Here is a 19,494-nt window from a genome sequence, read left to right on the forward strand (position 1 = left end):
TCTTAGTTCCCCGACCAAGGACTGAACACGGGCCACAGCAGTGAAAGTGCCGAGTCCTAACCACTGGACTGCCAGGGAATTCCCTTTTTTTTTTTTTCTTTCGCATTTTGACACAAGAATTCTTTCTATAACTGTGTGGTCTTTGTAACCATCACTTTAACACTTCTATCAATATCACATTCTACAGAGCAGGATACATCACACTATACCTGACCTATACCTTATTGTTGGTTATTTACGTACAATTTTTCACTATTTTGACTAATCCCAAGAGACATATCTTTCCATTAGAATAAATAATTTGATATGAGATTACTGAATTAAGAAGCATGAGCATTTTTTTTTTGGTTTTTGAGGTAAAATTAATTTCCAAAGGACTTGTATCCATTTACAGTGTCACTAGCCAATATATGAAAGTGCCAGTTTCACCACACCACAGCCAGCATTGGGTGTTAGGAAGACTAGATCATTTTAATTACTTTCATAAGCAGAAATGAAAGTTAATGATTATTTTAGTTTACATTTTGGATTACCAGTGATATTGCACATTCTTTCACTGATTGTTTCCTGGTTAATGTCCCCCTTTGTGAATTACTTTTTATGACCTTTGATAATGGATTTACTTCAATTCAAAGCAAAAATAAATATGTTTTGAGTGCCAAACCCACAAAAAAGCTGCAATTTGAGAAAATAATAGTAAATCTGCTTTTTTATTCACAGAACTCACTGTGTGAATTTACCGATTCAAATATGCTATGATAGGTATACACTTATTGTCATGTTGTTCATCGTTTTCTGACTGTTTTGTAGTCCCTCCGTTCCTTCCTCTTCTCTTGCTCTCTTCCTTTGTGGTTTGAAGACTTTCTTTAGTGGTATGCTTATATTCCTTTCTCTTTATCTTTTATGTATTTACTATAGGTTTTTGCTTTGTGGTTACCATGAGGCTTATATATAACAATTTGTATCTATAACAGTCTGTTTTAAGTCGATAACCTAAGTTTGATTGCATTCTAAAGCTCAACATTTTTACTCTCCCCTGCAAGTTTTGTTTTAGATGTCACATTTTCGGTCTTTTTATTTTGTGCATCCCTTAAGTAATTATTTTAATCATAGTTATTTTTACCACTTTTGTCTTTTAATCTTCATACTAGCTCTATAAGGGATTAATCCACTACTTTTACTGTATACTACCTTTCCAGTGGGATTTATTGTTTCATATATTGTCAATTAATTTATGACAAAAGAACCAAGAATATACAATGGGGAAAGGACAGTCTCTTCAATAAATGGTGTTGGGAAAACTGGGCAGCCACTTGCAAAAGAATGAAACTAGACCACTATCTTACATCATACACAAAAATTAATTCAAAATGGATAAAAGACTTGAATGTAAAACCTGAGACTATATAACTCCTAGAAGAAAGCTTAGGTGGTAAGCTCCTTGACATAGGTGTTGTCAATGATTTTTTGGATCTGACACCAAAAGTAAAAGCAACAAAAGCAAAAATAAATAAGTGGGACTGCGTCAAACTAAAAGCTTCTGCACAGCAAAGGAAACCATCAACAAAAGGAAAAGGTAACCTACAGAATGGGAGAAAATATTTGCAAATCATATATCTGAGAAGGGGTTAATATCCAAAATATATAAGGAACTCATACAACTCAATAGCAAAAAACAAACAATATGATTAAAAAACTGGGTAGACTTGAATAGGCGTTTTGCAAAGAAGACATGCAGATGGCCAACAGGTACATGAAAAGATGTGCAACATCATTAATCATCAGGGAAATGAAAATCAAAACCACAATGAGATATCAACTCACACCTGTCAGAATGGGTATTATCAAAAAGACAAGAAATAACAAGTGTTAAGCGAGAATGTGGAGAAAAGGAAACTCTCATACGCTGATGGCTGGAATGTAAATTGGTGGAGCCAGTGTGGAAAACAGTAGGGAGTTTCCTCAAAAAATTAAAAATAGAATTCCCATACAATCCAACAATTCCACTTCCGGGTATTTATATTGAGAAAACAAAAACACTAACTCAAAAAGGTATATGCACCCCCATGTTCATTGTAGCATTATTTATAAAAGCCAAGATATAGAAGCAACCGAAGAGTCCATCGATGAATGAATGGATAAAGAAATTGTGGTATATAAAAATAGAATATTATTCAGCCATAAAATAGAAGGAAATCTTGCCATTTGTGACAACATGGATGGATTTTTCAAGGCCATTAAGTGAAATAAGTCAGACAGAGAAAGACAAATACGATATGATCTATACGTGGAATCTCCAACAACAACAACAAAACCCCACAAGCTCATAGATTCACAGAACAGATTGGTGGTTGCCAGAGGTGGCAGGTGTTGGGGCAGAAGAGTGTGCAGAAATGAGAAATGGGTGAAGGGGGTCAAAAGGTAAAAAAAACCAACCTAACAAAAATACGCTATGAAAGATCTATTCACTATTATGCTGAAAACATGCAAAATTCACAAAACTTAATCACACGCTCCCCCTGGCCCTTTCACATGGAAGCTCTTCTAAGAGAGGGTGGACCCCTCATTCACAACAGATGCTCAATAGAGTAGATCCATGATAATTATGGTGGTAAGGACCATTTTAGGCAATTTCTAAACTTTCCAAGTACTAAGAAAATGAATATGTTTCTTGCTGGGTAGAAAGTTTCCCTGTTTGGTAGAAATCTGAAACAGGAAGAGATTGGGGGAGTGGGCTGGGCAGCCCCTTCTCTCCAGTGGAAATAAACGGTGACTTGGGTATGACAGTGATGGGATTGTTTGTCTCTTTGTTTGCTTCTGCATCAATAAGAGTAGTGATAATAGCCCCTGGTGTGTCCTCCTCTAGAAGTTTAGTGATAATAAAGAGCATTAACTGATAATAGGGAATTAACTGATAACAGTTGCTGAATGACAATTCTTCACACACTTTCACTTTTCAGTCCAATTGGTGTATCTCAGTGGTAAGCAACCAGCGGTAATTTTGCCTCTCAGGGGACAGCTGGCAACGTCTGGGGACAGTTTTGATTGTCATGACTTGGTTAGTGACTAGCACACGGAGACGAGGGACGCCGCTGAATACCCTGCAAGGAGCAGGGCAGCACCCCACGACGAGGCGTTAGCTGGTCCAAAACGCCAGTAATTCTGAGTTTGACCCTGTTATGACTAACATTCCCAGTTTCAGTGTTCAATTTTATAAAATACTACTTTATCTTAAACCTCTGGTTTGTGTCCTAATTCCACAGCGAGACTGTATCTGTAGACACCTAAGTTTTTCTTAACACTTAGCACTTCGACAGTACTTAGCATTACTTATTTTCACCTCAAAGCTCCAATCTGAGCACATCTTTGACTTGGTGAGTGTGGTTTTTAGTGATTGACTTGGTAAATTACACTGTTTATTCCTAAATTAGATGTGACGGGAACCCCAGCTCATCACTTGGTTTTGAATAATATTAAATGCTAAACATTAATCACCTCCATACCTGTTCCTCCAAAGGCAGATGTTAACCAGAATTGTTGAATATTTCCAACAAATGTTTTGGGTACTCAGGACACAAATCCTTTATTTATTATCTGTAGCTCTTTATGTAGCCTCTGCTCCATTCCCCCTCCTAACTATTCCATCCTGCATGAATTCCGTGGAGGTAACTGCTATCTGTGTGCCAGAGTGACCCCACCACTTCCCTACGTGTCCTTCACTATTCAGTCCCTATGAAATGGAAAATGTACTTCCTCTGAGCTCTACCGCACTTTTATAATGACCACGTCAAAGCCACCCGCTCAGAGACCCAATAGGGGATCCCTCCTCACTGCCCTGTAGTTACCAAGATGTTTCTAGGAGCCCAGCACAACTTGCTTTCACTCTGAAGTTCATTGTTCCTTTACAACTATTCTTTCCATGAGAAAAACCATTTTCCTTAGACTCAGTGAAGATGAATGTTTTCTTTCCCTCTGCACAATTAAGAAAAGCACTTTCATAATGTAGTTATTTTCTTTCCAGGAAGCACAAATCAGCACATTGTCATCTTCCCCTGACTCCGAGAAACCATCTACTAGGATTCTTTCTCCAACTTGAAAGGCTGCACAGGGCTGTCCCAACTCACCTTTTGAGCTGACGAAAGAGCCAGATCCAGAACCGGGCAGAACTGGGCCCCTGTGGGTTCGGGGTAGTCCAGGTCTACATCTTCCAGGTCTTCTCTTCGCTTGCGGGTCCCCCCCTCCCTGCCGCACGCTTCCTTTCTCTGTTTCTCACCTCGGATTTCTCGCCCGCTGGACAGCAACTCCTGGCTTTCCCTGGGAGGGACGGATTATCTCGCGTTCCCACTCCCACGTGTGGGTAAAGCGCAACCCCATCGCCAGCTTCGACAGCCCGCAGTACTTCCCAGGGCCGGAAGGGGGCAGCAGCGCAACCCCGGGAAGCGTTTGAAAGGTGGGCTGTTAAAATTCAGGGCCGAAGTTATAATTTAGTGGAGTTGTAAATTAGTGCTGGAAACATTCCATTTCAGGGCCTTAACTTTAGCTGGTAGTGCAGGCGTGTCTGGCAGCCTCTTCTCCTTTCTTGCTCTCTCTACGTGCTGGTGGATTGTGAGGAAGAGTCGACTGAACACCGACTATTTAATTTAAAGAGGCTTAAGGTCCTTGAAGCGGGCCGAGGACCCGAGAGATGCCTTGGTGCTCGAGGACTGAGATGTAGAAAAGAGCTGAAACCTATACAGTGTCATTCCAGACTCTGGATCTGAGACAGAGGGAAGTTACAGGGAGATGGAATTGTGCCCAGCGTGATAGACTAACCGCTGTTTTTTTTAGATCGGAAACAGGCTGCTTTGGGAGGCTGGGTAAGGTATGCTGTGACAGGTGAGCATCAAGTAGAAGAAGTTCTCCACTGTTAATCAGAAGTGCCTGAGGCTCTTTATTAAAATGCAGATTCCTGCCCCACCTCCCGAAGATTCTGAATCTGTCGGTCTGGGCTTGGGCCCAGGAATCTACATTTAAGACCTTGCTACGTCTCCCTGGACCACATGTGGAGAAGGACATTAAAGGCCTCCTCCAACTTTTTTATTTTTTTGTGGCCGTGAAGCGTGGCATGCGGGATCTTAGTTCCCCCACCAGGGGTCCAACCCGCATCCCCTGCAGTGGAAGCCTGGAGTCTTAACCACTGGACCCAGGGAAGTCCTGCCTCCTCCAACCCTGACCTTCTCAGTTTTGTGTTGTTCTCGTGGAAAAGGATGGTATAAAGGGGTGAGACCAGGTGGGGCAGAGAGGTACCTGTTGTACAAAACGTAAGGAAGGGCTCCTTTTTCACGCTGACCCTGCACTTGCGTGGCCCTGAGGGTGACATCTCCTTCAGTCTTGACTCTCTTGTCTCACCATCGTCCCGGCCATGCCAGTCTCCAGCCCTGAACCCAAGCTGAAGACTTCACACCACGTGGTGGGTTGGTGGAACCTGTTGGAGGAAAGAGTGGCATGTGAGGTGACTTGAATCTTCTCTGCAATGTTTGGCCGCACCTCCCCCGAGCAGGCTGAAGTGGGGTGACTGACCGTGAGCAGGGAGGACAGAGCCTCCAGGCTCCCAGACCCACTGTCGTAGCCTGGGGCTGCCTGAAGAAGGACAGTAGCCCTTTTTGAGCATGTTTTAGCCCAGGGCTCAAAACAGACTAAACTTCGGATTATAGGGCCGTCTGCCCAGGAGGTCAGTGAGGGAAGGAATCATGGCTGGTCTCTCAGTAGCTTTTCCAGGTGCCCCTGTAGATGCAGCAAAGAGGGAATGTTTTCTCCCAGACCAGATGATACATATTTTAAGTACAGAAATAGAGGAATTTTTTTAAAAAGCAGGAGTCTTTGGAAAGTGATTATGAGATTCGGAGGCTAGATGTCAGTAATAATAAGAATAGTTTTATCACTTAAGGAAACAGAGGGAATTCAATATGGGAAATTAGTTACAAACATGATGGAAGGAGGGAAAAGTTGAAAAGAAGACGCGGTGGTCAGGGGTGGGGGGTAGCCCAGAGATTAGCAACAGAGTGGAAGCAGCTACTGTTGGAAGTGAGTGGAAAACCACTGTTGAAAATACTGCCCAAAGCAAAGTAGGTGCTATTATTATCCCCATTTCACAGATGAGTAGAGTGAGGTACAGAGAGATTAAGTAACTACCTAAGGTCACCGAGCTACCAAGTGTATAATGAACTTGAACTTAGGCAATGCAATCCAGAGTCCAAGCTTTTGGCCACTACAATCATTGCCATGTGAATAAAGGTCACGTGTTAGTACAACTGAGTTACAAGTTGAATTCAGAGTATAAATTTTATTATGCATGTTGTTCCGTATAAGCATTGAGGTGGCCTACTTAATGGGGCTCTGCTGGTAAAAGTGAGTTCAATCATTCATTGAATAAGTAGTGCTCACTCCAAGCCAGACATTATGAGTAAAAGGATTATTTTATAAAATCTAATGTATCCCATAAGGAAATTTAATTCAAAAGAGTAATGAGTTAATGAGCGTATGCTTGAGTTTAATTACAAAGGAGTCTGTGAGTTAATGAGGGTATGCCTGACTTCTTGACAGAAGCCATGGAAATGAAGGGAGGTATTAAAGTCGGCCAAAGACCGATTTGTGCACCACATAATGAGCGATCAGGGAGCCAGCCAACACTGACGGCCCTGTTCCCAAGTGTTCGTTCCCACCGGCCTCCCTCAGACTGTGCAGAAGGCTGTCTTTTATTGTGTGTTATTCTCAAACAAATTAGTTCTGTGTAACCATTCTCATTCTTTTCATGCTTTCCTTGGAGAACTTTCCATTCTGATGTTACCCTTCTATCTGAGTCATTTTTTCCTGTATTTACCATCTGCTAATCCTGACAGCTTCCTAATTGGGGAGAAACCGTCAGGGACCCTCCTTTCAACTTCCACCTGAATCACAAAGCATTTTCAATAGACACTTTCATTTTCTTTTTGACTTTTCTCAGCGTTATAATTTTCCTGAAGATAATAATTTGAGAAAAAAGAGAAGCAAACTGTCTCAGTCCCGAACTAATTCATAGAAAGAGAAGAATGAAAACACACTCAACCCAAGCTATAGCCTGGATGAACCTTGAGGATACTGTACTAAGTGCAATAAGCCAGGCACAACGGCGCAAATTCTGTATGATTCCATCTATCTGAGGTATTTAGAGCAGTCACATTCACAGAGACAGAAAGCAGAATGGTGGTTGCCAGGGGCTGGGGGGGAGGAAGGGATGGGGGCGCTGTTTAATGGGTACCATTTCAGTTTTGCAAGATGGAAAGAGTCGTGGAGATGGATGGTGGTGTTGGTTGCACAACAGTGTGAATGTATTTAACATCACTAAACCGTGCACTTAAAAATGGTCAAGATGGTCAATTTTATGTTATGTATATTTTACTGCAATTTTATAAATAAAGAAACTCCTGGGTCTAGGAGAAAAAAAAAAAACAGTCCAACTTTCAGATTCTAAGGGCCCTGTGGAACAGCACAGCCACCCCAGGTGCCCCAGGAAAATACTGGGGTGTCCTTGAGCCCCGGTTTCAGCGGTCCCAGGGGTTCTGGGGAGGATGTGAGGACACGCCCCGAGAGACTGGTTCCCTCCTCCCTGAAAGGTTTCCAGCCTCAGCCCTGCCACTCAGTTCTAGCTGGCACCTTAGAGCGGGCTTGGGGAAAAGGAATAGTACCCACCCCCAGGTCGCTGTTCTAGCTGCTGAGTCAGGAGTGTATCCGCATCCCCGGGGCCTGGGTCAAGGCTGGGAAAGGCACAGCACCGGCTGCAGAGGCTCTCCCCCCAAAACCCCACCTCCTCCCACCGGCTGTTCGCCTTTCTCTGAGGCCCTGGCCTCTGGCAAGGAATAGCTGCCGTCCCTACCACTTGGGCTCCAGCCCTGGCAACCCACTCGCTGTCCTTGCCGGGAATCCTGAGACCAGAGACAGGGGCCAGGCTCCTCATTTTCCTCACATGTTTATTTTTCCAGATTACTTTTTCAAAGACGATTTAATCAAGTTTCCCCAGGGGTAAAATCCTGGGATACTTTTGTTCCAGATTGCATTAACTGTACAAATCCATGGGGAGAGAACCGGCATTCTATGCTTATTTTTTCTGAATAGTATCAGTTCTAAAATTTCATGTTGATTCTCTGCCTCTCTTTTTTTTAAGGTATAAAGTCAAATCATCTGCAGATAATGATGGTTTTACCCCTTTTTTCCTAATTATTTATACCTCTTGTTTGATTTCCTTCACAAAATGGTGAATGCTACCTCCTTTGTCCTGTTCTTGACTCTAATCATGTTTTCAGGGATGATATTTTTTAAATATTTAAAAACTAGACAAGGTCCCTGACCAGTCAGAATAGAAGGGACAACCAACCAGAACACGTGTCATGTGTGCAGTGACAAGACACGACAGGCACACAGTAAGCCCTGAGTGTTTTCTCACGGAGCACGATGTCATTTGTTGATTTGCAATAGATTTTAAATAATATTTTAACTTGATTTTACCAAGAGCTTTTTCAGGAGAGAGTCAGGCTCTTCATAACCTGGTCTCAACCTATCTTTTCAGCCTTCTATTTCTCAACACGCCTCAGTGTGCACTCGCTTACTCAGAATTCTTCAGCAACTGTCTAGCATTCCTGGGGAGCTGTCTAGTCACACAAAACAAAGGCTTCAGGATCCCAGGGTTTCATTCCTTCTCGTGGGGCTGCTCTCTGTTTGGGCAACCCTCCCCACCTATAACCTGGGAAACTGCCTCACTTTCAGGACTCAGCCCAGACATCGTTTCTGAAGTCTTCCGCGACTGTCTCCTGCTTTCTGCGCACCTCCAATCAACAATCAAGAGCTGGTCCCTTTCTGAACCCTCTTACACTGCTGGTGGGAATGTAAATTGGTACAGCCATTATGGAAAACAGTATGGAGGTTCCTCAAAGAACAAAAAATAGTTACCATATGATCCAGCAGTCCCACTCCTAGGCATATATCTGGACAAAACTCTAATTCGAAAAGATACATGCATCCCAATGTTCACTGCAGCACTATTTATAATAGCCAAGACATGGAAACAACCGAAATGTCCATCAACAGAGGAATGGATAAAGAAGATGTGGTACATATATACAGTGGAATACTACTCAGCCATAAAAAAAGAATGAAATAATGCCATTTGCACCAACATGGATGGACCTAGAGATTATCATACTAAATGAAGTAAACCAGACAGAGAAAGACAAATATGTGATATCACTTATGTGTGGAATCTAAAATACAACAGAAATGAATATATGTACAAAATAGAAACAGACTCACAGACATAGAGAACAGATTTGTGGTTGCCAAGGGGGTGAGGGGATGAGGGATGGAAGAATTGGGAGTTTGGGATTAGCAGATGCAAACTATATATAGGATGGATAAACAACAAGGTCCTACTGTATAGCACGGGGAACTATATTCAATATCCTGTGACAAACCATAATGGAAAAGAATATGAAAAAGAATGTATATATGTATAACTGAGTCACTTTTCTGTATAGCAGAAATTAATTAACACAACATTGTAAATCAACTCTATACTTCAACACAATTTTTTAAAAAAAGAGTTGGCCCCTTTCTCCTTTGTGCCTCCCCAGTGGACCCTACACACACTTCTAATGCAGTGCCTTTCACACTACACTTGTATTTGGTTGTTTCCACTTTTTCTCCATTTGCATACTGGGGGCTCCTCCACCCTTAACACAGAGTGAATGCGGGGTCTGACGCTTAATTAGCACTCAATAAATATTTGTTGAATAAATGAGTGAATGAGTGACTCTTACTCTGAGCATGAAGATTTATCATGTAAAACAGATATATTTTTTTCAATGTGAAACTGATGCATTTTCATTCCTCTTAACTTATGATGCCTTGTGAAGAGCAGTGCAAGTATCATTGCTCAGATTATCTATAATTGCACAACTGCTCCAAGTGGTGTAAAACAACAATGATCATTTATTATTATTATGTCTGGGGGTTGACTGGGCTCGGCAGACAGACAGATGGTGGCTGGCATTGTGGTCATCAGTAAGCTTCCTCATTCACATGGATCACGGTGACTGATGCCCGCTGGAGCTGGGACCTCAGCTGTCAGCCAGAACACCACAGGTGGCCTCTTCAGGGCCCTGGGCTTTTTCACAGCATGGAGGCAAGGATTTAAGAGCACATGTACTAAGAGAAGGAGAACCCAAGGAAGCTGTACCACTTATGATTTAGCCTCAGAAATGGTGGTTTGCTGGTAAATGTTTAACAACCAGCTCTGTGTGTGTGTGATTGTGATTGTAGCATTTGCTGGCTTCTGTAATATAAATAATCTCACCATGGCTGTCTTCAGGCTACTGACATGACTCCACTGGGCGTGGAGCTGGGGAAAAATGTGCAAGATCATTGGCCCCCTGGCAGCAAGGGCTCCAGCACCCGACAGCTCAGCAGTCACATGGCACCGCTTTCTCTGTGCCTTGTTGGTTGAAGCAATCCAAAGATCCACCCAGGTTCAAGGGGAGGAGACAGACTCTGCTTCTTGATGGGGCATTGGCGAGGTTACAGTGTTAGAAGAGAATATGGGATGAGGGGTCTTGTTAAGGCCACCTTTGGAAAACCCAATCTACCCCAACCACCAAAAACAAAAAATCCCAAGAACTGCACAGAAGAAAGCGTGATGTACACAGAGGCGCCAGAGGCTAGGCCGGTGAGGAGGTCTTTCTTCCACTGGAAGAAGATGGGAGGGGCAGGCAAGAACAAAACCTCTCCTGGGATAAAAAATATGATGGAGAGGAGCAAAAGAATAGAAACCACAGATACACAGAGAGAAAATCTGCAAGTAGAGATCTTTTCTCCTGCTTTGATTTACAACTCTAGGAGTAGAACACTCATTCATTCGATAACTGTGTTTACTACATGCCAGACACTGTTCTGAGTGCTGGAATGAAGCAGTAAACAAAACAGAAATCCCTACTGTATTAGTCTGCTGGAGCAGCCATAACAAAGTACCACATCGGGTAGCTTAAACAACAGAAATTTATTTTTCTCACAGTCCTGGAGGCTTGGAGTCCAAGATCAAGGTGTTGTCAGGGTTGGTTTCTTCTGAGATCTCTCTCCTTGGCTTGTAGATGTCCAGCTTCTCCTACCTGTGTCTTCATGTGATCTTTCCTCTCTGTGTCCTAATATCCTCTTCGTATAAGGACACCAGTTGTATTGGATTAGGGCCCACCCTAGTGATCTCCTTTTAACTTTTAAACTTACCTCTTTAAAGACACAGTCTCCAAATACAGTTATATTCTGAGGGGTTAGGACTTCACCATACGAAATTTGGGGGCACACAACGCATCCTGTAACACCCACCTTCATGAAGGTTATATTCTAGGACGTCACATGGTGCCCTCTTAGCAACATCATGTGGTTGTGGCCGTAGAAACGGTGGCATGGGATGCCCAGGGGAAGCCTGCAGGTATTGGCACGGACTTCAAGGTGGGATCAACTCGGTGGAACAGTTCATGCTCCCCAGCTACCCAGCGGATCAGGCTGTTGCTATTCTCCAACGGAGACACATTCCTACATAGTTTTTCCCCTGTCCTTTCCTGCTTCCCTCGTTCTCCTTCTCCCAAGAACCCTCCTCCAATAGACCTCAGGCTCTGCTTCTAGAGAATCTTACATATATAAGACAGTCACACTGCATTACACCAAGAGGCACGTGATATATGGTCGACCCACACTTTGTGGTGTTAAATTAACCTCTAGATAAAGATGATAGACTGATCCCTCCACCATACAATGGTATATTTCACTTAGACATAGAATCTGTGGTGTTATTTGGGGCAATACAAATGTCTAGTTTCCCCATCAATCATTCATCTAGTGGTTTTAAAAACGATGAATGAAAATGCCAAAAATATCATTAGGTATGTGAATTAGTGGTTTCTTTCTGATTCTATCACTTCTTCTGCATATATCAGCCAAGGTTCTTCTGCAAAGCTTTCCCACATCAACAGGGGCTGTTTGATAGCATGGTCTACAGTTTCTAAATGAAAGGCGGCATACGTTGTTCATTCTTTCAACTGTCCTTTAATTTTCAAATACTCCTTTAATTTTCAAATTTTCAGAGAAGTTGAGTTAATAGCCTTAATTGTACTCTAAATGGTGAAAAGTGAGTTTTCTCTGTCTTTTTAAATCATTAGTATCATTGTAGATTCATGGATTTTAGAGATTGAATAGATTTCAATTAACCACAAACATTATTCTTTTTGATGGTCAAATTCTCACAGTTTCGGTCAGTGGGAGCCTACTCAAGTTGGCTCCTTTTGATGACAAGAAAACTTCCTTGATTTCTGGAAAATCATGTCTCAGGTTCACTTTGTACCTTCCTTTTCCTATGCCCAGAAACAGTCATTTATCAGTGGAGCCCGGGCAGGGGATGGTATTAGAGGCTAAGATCTGTGCACAAGGGTGATATTCATGGCTTCTGGGATATTGTTGCTATTATCCATCACAGTAAGCAGAGGTATACATGCATATTTTTTAAAGTCATGAGATCATTAAAATTTTTTAATTTAAATTTAATACTATATAGTATTTTATGTAACTTACTTGATGTTATAATTGTATCCCTTTTCTTTTACATTGAAAATCTTGATTCCTAATGTTATTAATACAATTACTTGTATGCTTTGTGATACAATAGGAAGTTTCAAAATAACAATACGAACACTACTAAAAAAATAAAACGACCAAGGTGAGATTCCAAATTTCTTTGCAGTTTTTTTATCCTTCAATTACATCCCACTAAGGAGGTAGAGTCAAAACACTGTGCCCTAAAGTCAGCTGAAATAAATCCTTCCTCCCCTGTGTGGGTACGGTACTATTAGATGTATGATTACGCTCGTGTGTTTGTTTCCAAATTTAAGAATTGTTTTCAGAGTTATTCAAAGACCAAAACCTTCTAGAAAAGTATTCACAAAGGGGTCTTGCTTCTACCCCTGCTTCCTCTATTGTTTCCCTCATAAATAACTGTTTTTATTAATTTGGTGTTTTTCTTCAAGTATTTCTTTGTGAAAATGTAAGCAAATACATAGGTATATATTCTTATTTTCTTTCTTACGCAATATGTAGCGGTATTCTATACCTTGTTGTTTGTTTCACTTCGTATATATTGGAGATTTCTTCATATCAGCACATTGAAGCCTTTGCTCAATTTTTTACAGCTGCATAGTACTCTGCTGTGCAGACATGCCACAGTTTACTTAAGTTGTTCCCTATTGCCGGAAAATTGGATTCTTTCCAATCTTTTGCAGTTTCAAACAATACTCCAGTTAGCTGAATAACCTTCTGCAAGTATCACTTTGTACTTGTATAAGCGTACCCGTGGGATAGACGTCTAGAAATGGAATTGCTGAGTCAACAGGTAAATGCATCTACAATTTCATTAGTACTGACAAATGCACCGCTATAGGGTTTGTAACGTTTTGCATTCCTACCAGCACTGTATAAGGGAGCCTATTTTCTCACAGTTTTGCTAACAGAGGGTATTGTCAAACTTCTGGGTTTTTGCCAATCTGATAGAAGAGAAATGCAATATTTATTTTCAACTGCACTTCCCTATAATTGATGCTGGAAAGTTTTTCATATGTTAAAGAGTCATTCGCATTTGTCTGCAATCAATTTATTCACATCCTTTGGCCATTTATCTATTGGGTTATTAGTCTTTTTCTGCTTGATTTCAGAAGCTATTTGTAAAATGAGCATGGTGGATATAGCAGGAACAAAACAAAGTCTGCCTTCACAGAGCCAACTTCCCATGAATGATCCCTTTCTGTGACTAGTGCTGCCAGAAAGAATTCTCTATTTTCAACACGGAGACTGAGGCCGTAGCAGTGATGATTAATTATGTTGCCATTGCCTTCATTTGTGAGCAATTTTCCAATTTGACCTACTCTTCCAGGAAAATAATCTATATTCCTAATGGAATAAATCAATTTCCAAAAGTAGGGGAAAGTGTACTCTTGCAGTTATAGAAAATCATGTTCTCAGAAATATTTAAAGAAATGGGGAAATTTTATGATGTATTATTACATGAAAAGGCAAGACACAAAACAGTATGCACAGTATAAAACCAACTGTTTAGAATATACCTAGCTGCAAGTGCAGGAAAAAGATTGGAAGACTATACCCCAAAGTGTTTACAGTAGTTACCTCTGAGTATTGGGATTATGGATGATTTTAATTTTCTTCTTCATCTGTGTTCTATTTTCTAATTTTTTTTTTATCATGAACATGTATTGCTTTGAAGACTAACAAGAATGATAACACTATTTTTTAAAATAAGAGCACTGAACAAAATTTAAGCTAAACTCTTATCTTGAGTAAAAAGGAGCTGTTGATTTGGTGCCAAGTATGGGAGAGGGAAGCTTGTCCTTTTCAATTATGTGCGCTCATTGATGCTGAAGTTCAATTTATTTTTAGTGCCCGTTCACATTTAGTAACAGTAATCTCTTACTATTTCCTTACTATTACCTGTCTATTACTATCTAATACTCTCCTTACTATTTCCTTCCTATTACCTATTAACTATCTTACTATTTCCTCCAGAGACTTTAAGATTTACTTGGAGTAGCAAACACGAATTGTGCATCACTGAGGATCCCAAGGTTTTATGTAAGAATACTCTACCAACTCATCTAAATCAACTCTATTTCAACTTCAGATTTCTAATTGGTGCACGGTTCTAGGCACTGAGACCAGGTACCTTAGCCCTGTCCTTACTTCCTCTACCTTCCTCCCATGCAACCACCTGATCACCTGTTGAGTCTCTCTTTGAAATATTCCTTGTAGCATCTATTCCTCTCTGATTCCCCGGCTACAATACTACTCATGACTCAGACTGTCTGCCGCCTCCATTATTAGAGCAACCTTCTGCATTAGAAAAGAAGAACGGGGCTTCCCTGGTGGCACAGTGGTTAGGAATCCACCTGCCAATGCAGGGGACACGGGTTCGAGCCCTGGTCCGGGAAGATCCCACATGCCACGGAGCAACGAAGGTCGTGTACCACAACGACTGAGCCTGCGCTCTAGAGCCTGCAAGCCACAACTACTGAGCCCACGTGCCACAACTACTGAAGCTCACGCTCCTAGAGCCTGTGCTCCGCAACAAGAGAAGCCACCGCAATGAGAAACCCGTCGACACCACTAGAGAAAGCCCACGCGCAGCAACGAAGACCCAACGCAGCCAAAAATAAATAAATAAATTTTTTAAAAAAAAGAAAAGAAGAATGCTTAAAAAACAATGAATTAGGAATCTTAGAATGACTAAGTAAGGGGACAGGATGGGTTTAGAGCCCTCCTAAATCTTTATCTCCAAAGAACTGTTAACAGTTGACTGGTTTGTCAGTTCACTGAAAAGCTCCACCCACAAAACTTGTCTTTATTTGACCTAACTTAATGCTTAGTTTATGCAAACAGCCCTAGCCTCAGGGCATTTGTCCAAAAAATGAGTGTAATTGTTTAATATCACAGCTGCCTGAGGCTGTGTTACCAGTTGGGGCTAATAAGAGGCTGACCAATGATTTAAGAATAACTGGAGAATAAGATGGAAGCTTTTAAAAGTTCTAACATATTTCTGGGAATCTGGAAGGTCACATGCGTGTGAGTGTGCACATGCCCCAAAAAGACCTGAGGAGGCTGTAATTCCTCACTTCAGGCTGACCTTGAGGCCCTGCACAAGTAGGAAGTGAAGGCTAAGGCAGAATTGTAAACTGTCTGCATGAGCATTGAAGGCATGTCCACACACACACACCACACAGGCCCTCAGCAAAGGAAGGGAGACTAATCAGTTCAAGGAGACCTCTTAGTTCAATCATTAGCTGACCACTAAGCTAATTAAGCAGACTTCAGTGGCCACACACAACAAAAAATACAGACTATACAGAATTAGTCCGGGAAAGTCACTAAACAAATAGTAATAATAACAAAACAACAACAAACCTGAGGAGGGGGAAATCTCATTTTGAGAATTATCACATTATATTGTTTGTAATATATTATTTAAGATTATATTATTTTAAATGTTCACTTTTAACATAAAGTTATATGACATGCAAAGAAACAAAAAAGAATGGCTCATAATCAGGGGGAGAAGGCAGGCAATAGAAACTATGATTCTGAGTTATTTTGTTTTTCGTTAAAAACTGTCTCTGAGGAACTGCAAATGTTGACTTACTGGAGCAAGATACTAAACAGCTGTTATAAATATGATCAAAGGACTAAAAGAAACCTTGCTTAAAGAATTAAAGGAAAGAATGAAAATGAGGTATGACCAAATAGAGAATATCAATAAAGAGATAGAAATTATTTTTAAAGAAGAACCAAATAGAAATTCTGGCCTTGAAAATAAAAAATAGAGGGGCTCACAGCAGATCTGAGCTGGCAGAAGAAAAAAATCAGTGAACTTGAAGACAGGTCAATTAAGATTATCCAGTCTAAGCAATAGAAAGGCAAAAGAATGAAGAAAAATGAACAGAGCCTCAGAGACCTGTGGGACACCATCAAGCTACTAACATAAATATAATAAGAATCCTAGGAGGAGAGGAGAGAAAGAAAGAGGAAGAAAGAATATATGAGTAAATAAACTTCTCAAATGTGAGGAAACTCTGCATCAAATCTGTACATCTAAGAAGCTCAACAAACTCTAAGTAGTATAAACTCAAAGAGGTCCACATTTAGACACACCATAGTCAAACTGTCAAAAGACAGAGACAAAGAGGGAATCTTGAAAGCAGCAAGAGAAATGATTCATCACATACGACCCCTCCCCGCCACGCTGAAAAATTATTCCCTGGAAGCCTGCTCCTGGACACGATCCAGGTAGAATGTGAAGTAACAATCATTTGCGAGTCGTCAACAGCACCAGCCTATTGGTGAAGTCAAAGATGGAAGATGAAGTCTTTCCAACCTTTCATGTTCTCCCTCAACTTTTTAGAGCCTCTCATTTGGTTCCCTATCTTGGCCCTCTCCACCCTGTGACTCAGGACTGAGAGGGGTCTTTGCAAACAGTGTTAAGGGAGCCTATGAAAGCGACATCACTAGGGATCTGATGTGACAATGACTGCCTGTCCTCTGAGGGCTACAGGACTTGCCCAGTTGGGAAATAGCTAAGCAGTAAGTAACTGTTGGCTTTATATCAGAGAGGATTGGCTGTAAACATAACTTGATATATAACATTTCCTTTAAAAATAAGTTCCTAGCCTTGAAGTATAAGATTGAAGATTAGGCATGCGTCTTTGATTCATGTTTTTATATCTATATAGACACATATTTACAGTTTTATATTGTACTGTATATCTAAATAGGCATCAATGTATTTGATATTGTACTTATTTTATCTCTTTCTCAAAGATAATTTAAGTGGAATGATAAAAACTTTGGAGATACATTTTTTTCCAGCATTCTAACCCAGAAGACTGCCATTCAGTCGATGGACATGTACTGAACATCTATTATGTACCAGACATTGTGCTAGATGCTGGACACAGAGATGGGAGACGAAGTGTTCCTAGCGGGACAGGAGGGGTGTATGCTCAGTCTGAACTTGGTGGGAGAGTTTCAGGAGAAGCTGCCTAGGAGAGCGGACTCCTTATCTGAGTCTTGAAGTGTTAGCTGGACAAAGTGAAGTGGGCTTAGGCCAGACATCCAGGGAGAGAGAACAGCATGGCATGGAAGCGGGGAAAACTCGGCACATTTGAGGAGTTCCAGGTGGCCAGAGCCTAGGTGTCAGGGGAGATGGCTGAAAGGTAAGGCTAAAATTTGTAGGGGCAAATCATGATTATCCCAGCATGCCACTCTAAGAAGACTGAAAATGACACAAAATAGTAATTATAGTTATTCTCATTTCCTATTTATTGAGCACTTGCCGTGTGCCAGGCACTGTGCTAGGCACTCAACATACCAATTTATTCCCCACAAGAGCCCTATGAGGTAGGTTCTGCTTTAAATGGATAAGGTATACTCCGTTGGGAAAAGGAGTCCACAAAGAGACTAGAACCAAAAGGGAAGTAGGAGGAGAACAAATGGCCTGGCCTTATAGACGTCAAGAGGGAAGGAGTTTCAAAGAAGGATTCATGTCCAGTGCTGCCGAGAGGTCAGTAGGATAAGGACTAAACCACTAGCGGGTGAGTGGTGACCTTAAGAGGTACAGTTTCAGTAGAGTTAGGGGACAGAAGATTGCTGTAGCACAAGGGTGCAGATGCAACACATGAATGGGCATAGTGATTGTCAACTGCTCTTTTAAGAAGACTATTTACTTTTTTTTTTTTGACCACAAGGCGCAGCATGTGGGATCTTAGTTCCCCGACCAGAGATTAAACCCGTGCCCCCTGCAGGGGCAGCATGGAGCCCTAACCACTGGACCACCAGGGAAGTCCCTAAGAAGACTATTTAAGGAGGAGAGGGCTAGCAATAGGTAGAGGGAGTCAGAGGATTCTGTTTTGGGTTGCTTGGTTGGTTTTAAAATGAGACAGACTTGAGCACGTTTTTGTGCTGAGATGTCAGAGTGAGCAGAGGGTGAGACGTGGACGGCCCATGAGTGAGGGATCACTGATGAAACAAGGTCACTGTGCAGTTAGCAGGAGATGGGGGGAAGGCCTGGCCTTGCCTGGGAGCCCAGAGGAGGACATTAAAGATGGATGTGGATGCCAAGAGGGTGAGCTGGGAGTTTCAGCTCATGGACCTGTTTTCTCCGCGAGTAGGAACCCAGATTCTCTGAGAACAAGGGGTGCCCCTGAATACCTGACTTATGATATGTGTATTTCTATAATACGTTTATTCAACGAGTGCCATAAGCAGATTTCTCCTGCTGCTGCTCAAGTGGGAAGTTAGATTCAGGGGGAAAATTGTGTACTGTGAACCCTGAGTGCTCACTGACCTACAGTCTGTAGTTTGCTCTATTCTCAAGGGACTCCGTGGACAGGGCCAGCTGCCTTGAATTGACTTCTTCACTCATCTTTGCAGCTCTCTCCTCCTCATAAAGGCAGACACACTCTGTTTCTTTGTGGAGAGCAGCCCTAAAAGGAAAGCCCACTAAAAGCAACGACTGGTGTTAGACCTGCAGAAAGTGTGAGGTCATAAAGGGCCAGAAAATAATGGCTGGGGATAACATGGATGGGGTGAAATGTAGAACTGGGTGATAGTTGGTATCTATGGTAAAAAGGAAAGAGGAATTTATTAAACTGTTTCAACAAGTTGTCTAGTTAGTGCAAACACTGCTTATGGAGTAAGAAATAAAGCTCTAGTGTAATTTGGAAGGTGATCACTTTCGGAGTTGGGATATGTCCAGGAAACAGTGCAGAAGAAAGTCAGAAGCCTGCACAAATGTTTCCTTATTGTGCAGGGGACGCACTGGGGACAGACAGGTCTCACACATGAAAGGGGGCTTCTGTAAACCTTATTTTGTTGTTGAAAAATATA

The 19,494-nt window shown here is 41.6% G+C and overlaps 1 protein-coding gene across 1 annotated transcript in view; it reads right to left on the bottom strand.

Annotated features, from left to right (window-relative positions):
• The window catches only part of TMEM272 (transmembrane protein 272), a 58,559-nt gene extending 43,981 nt beyond the window's left edge, over positions 1-14,578 (bottom strand). Inside the window, 1 exon segment of the mRNA XM_082434542.1 lies at positions 5,287-14,578. Coding sequence (XP_082290668.1) covers positions 5,287-5,359 — 73 coding nt within the window. The 5' untranslated portion in view covers positions 5,360-14,578.
• Between the last annotated feature and the right edge of the window lie 4,916 nt (positions 14,579-19,494).

The sequence above is a fragment of the Balaenoptera physalus genome (genome assembly GCF_965194825.1).
Source record: "Balaenoptera physalus genome assembly, chromosome: 18".
In the NCBI taxonomy this organism is placed as follows: Eukaryota; Metazoa; Chordata; class Mammalia; order Artiodactyla; family Balaenopteridae; genus Balaenoptera; species Balaenoptera physalus.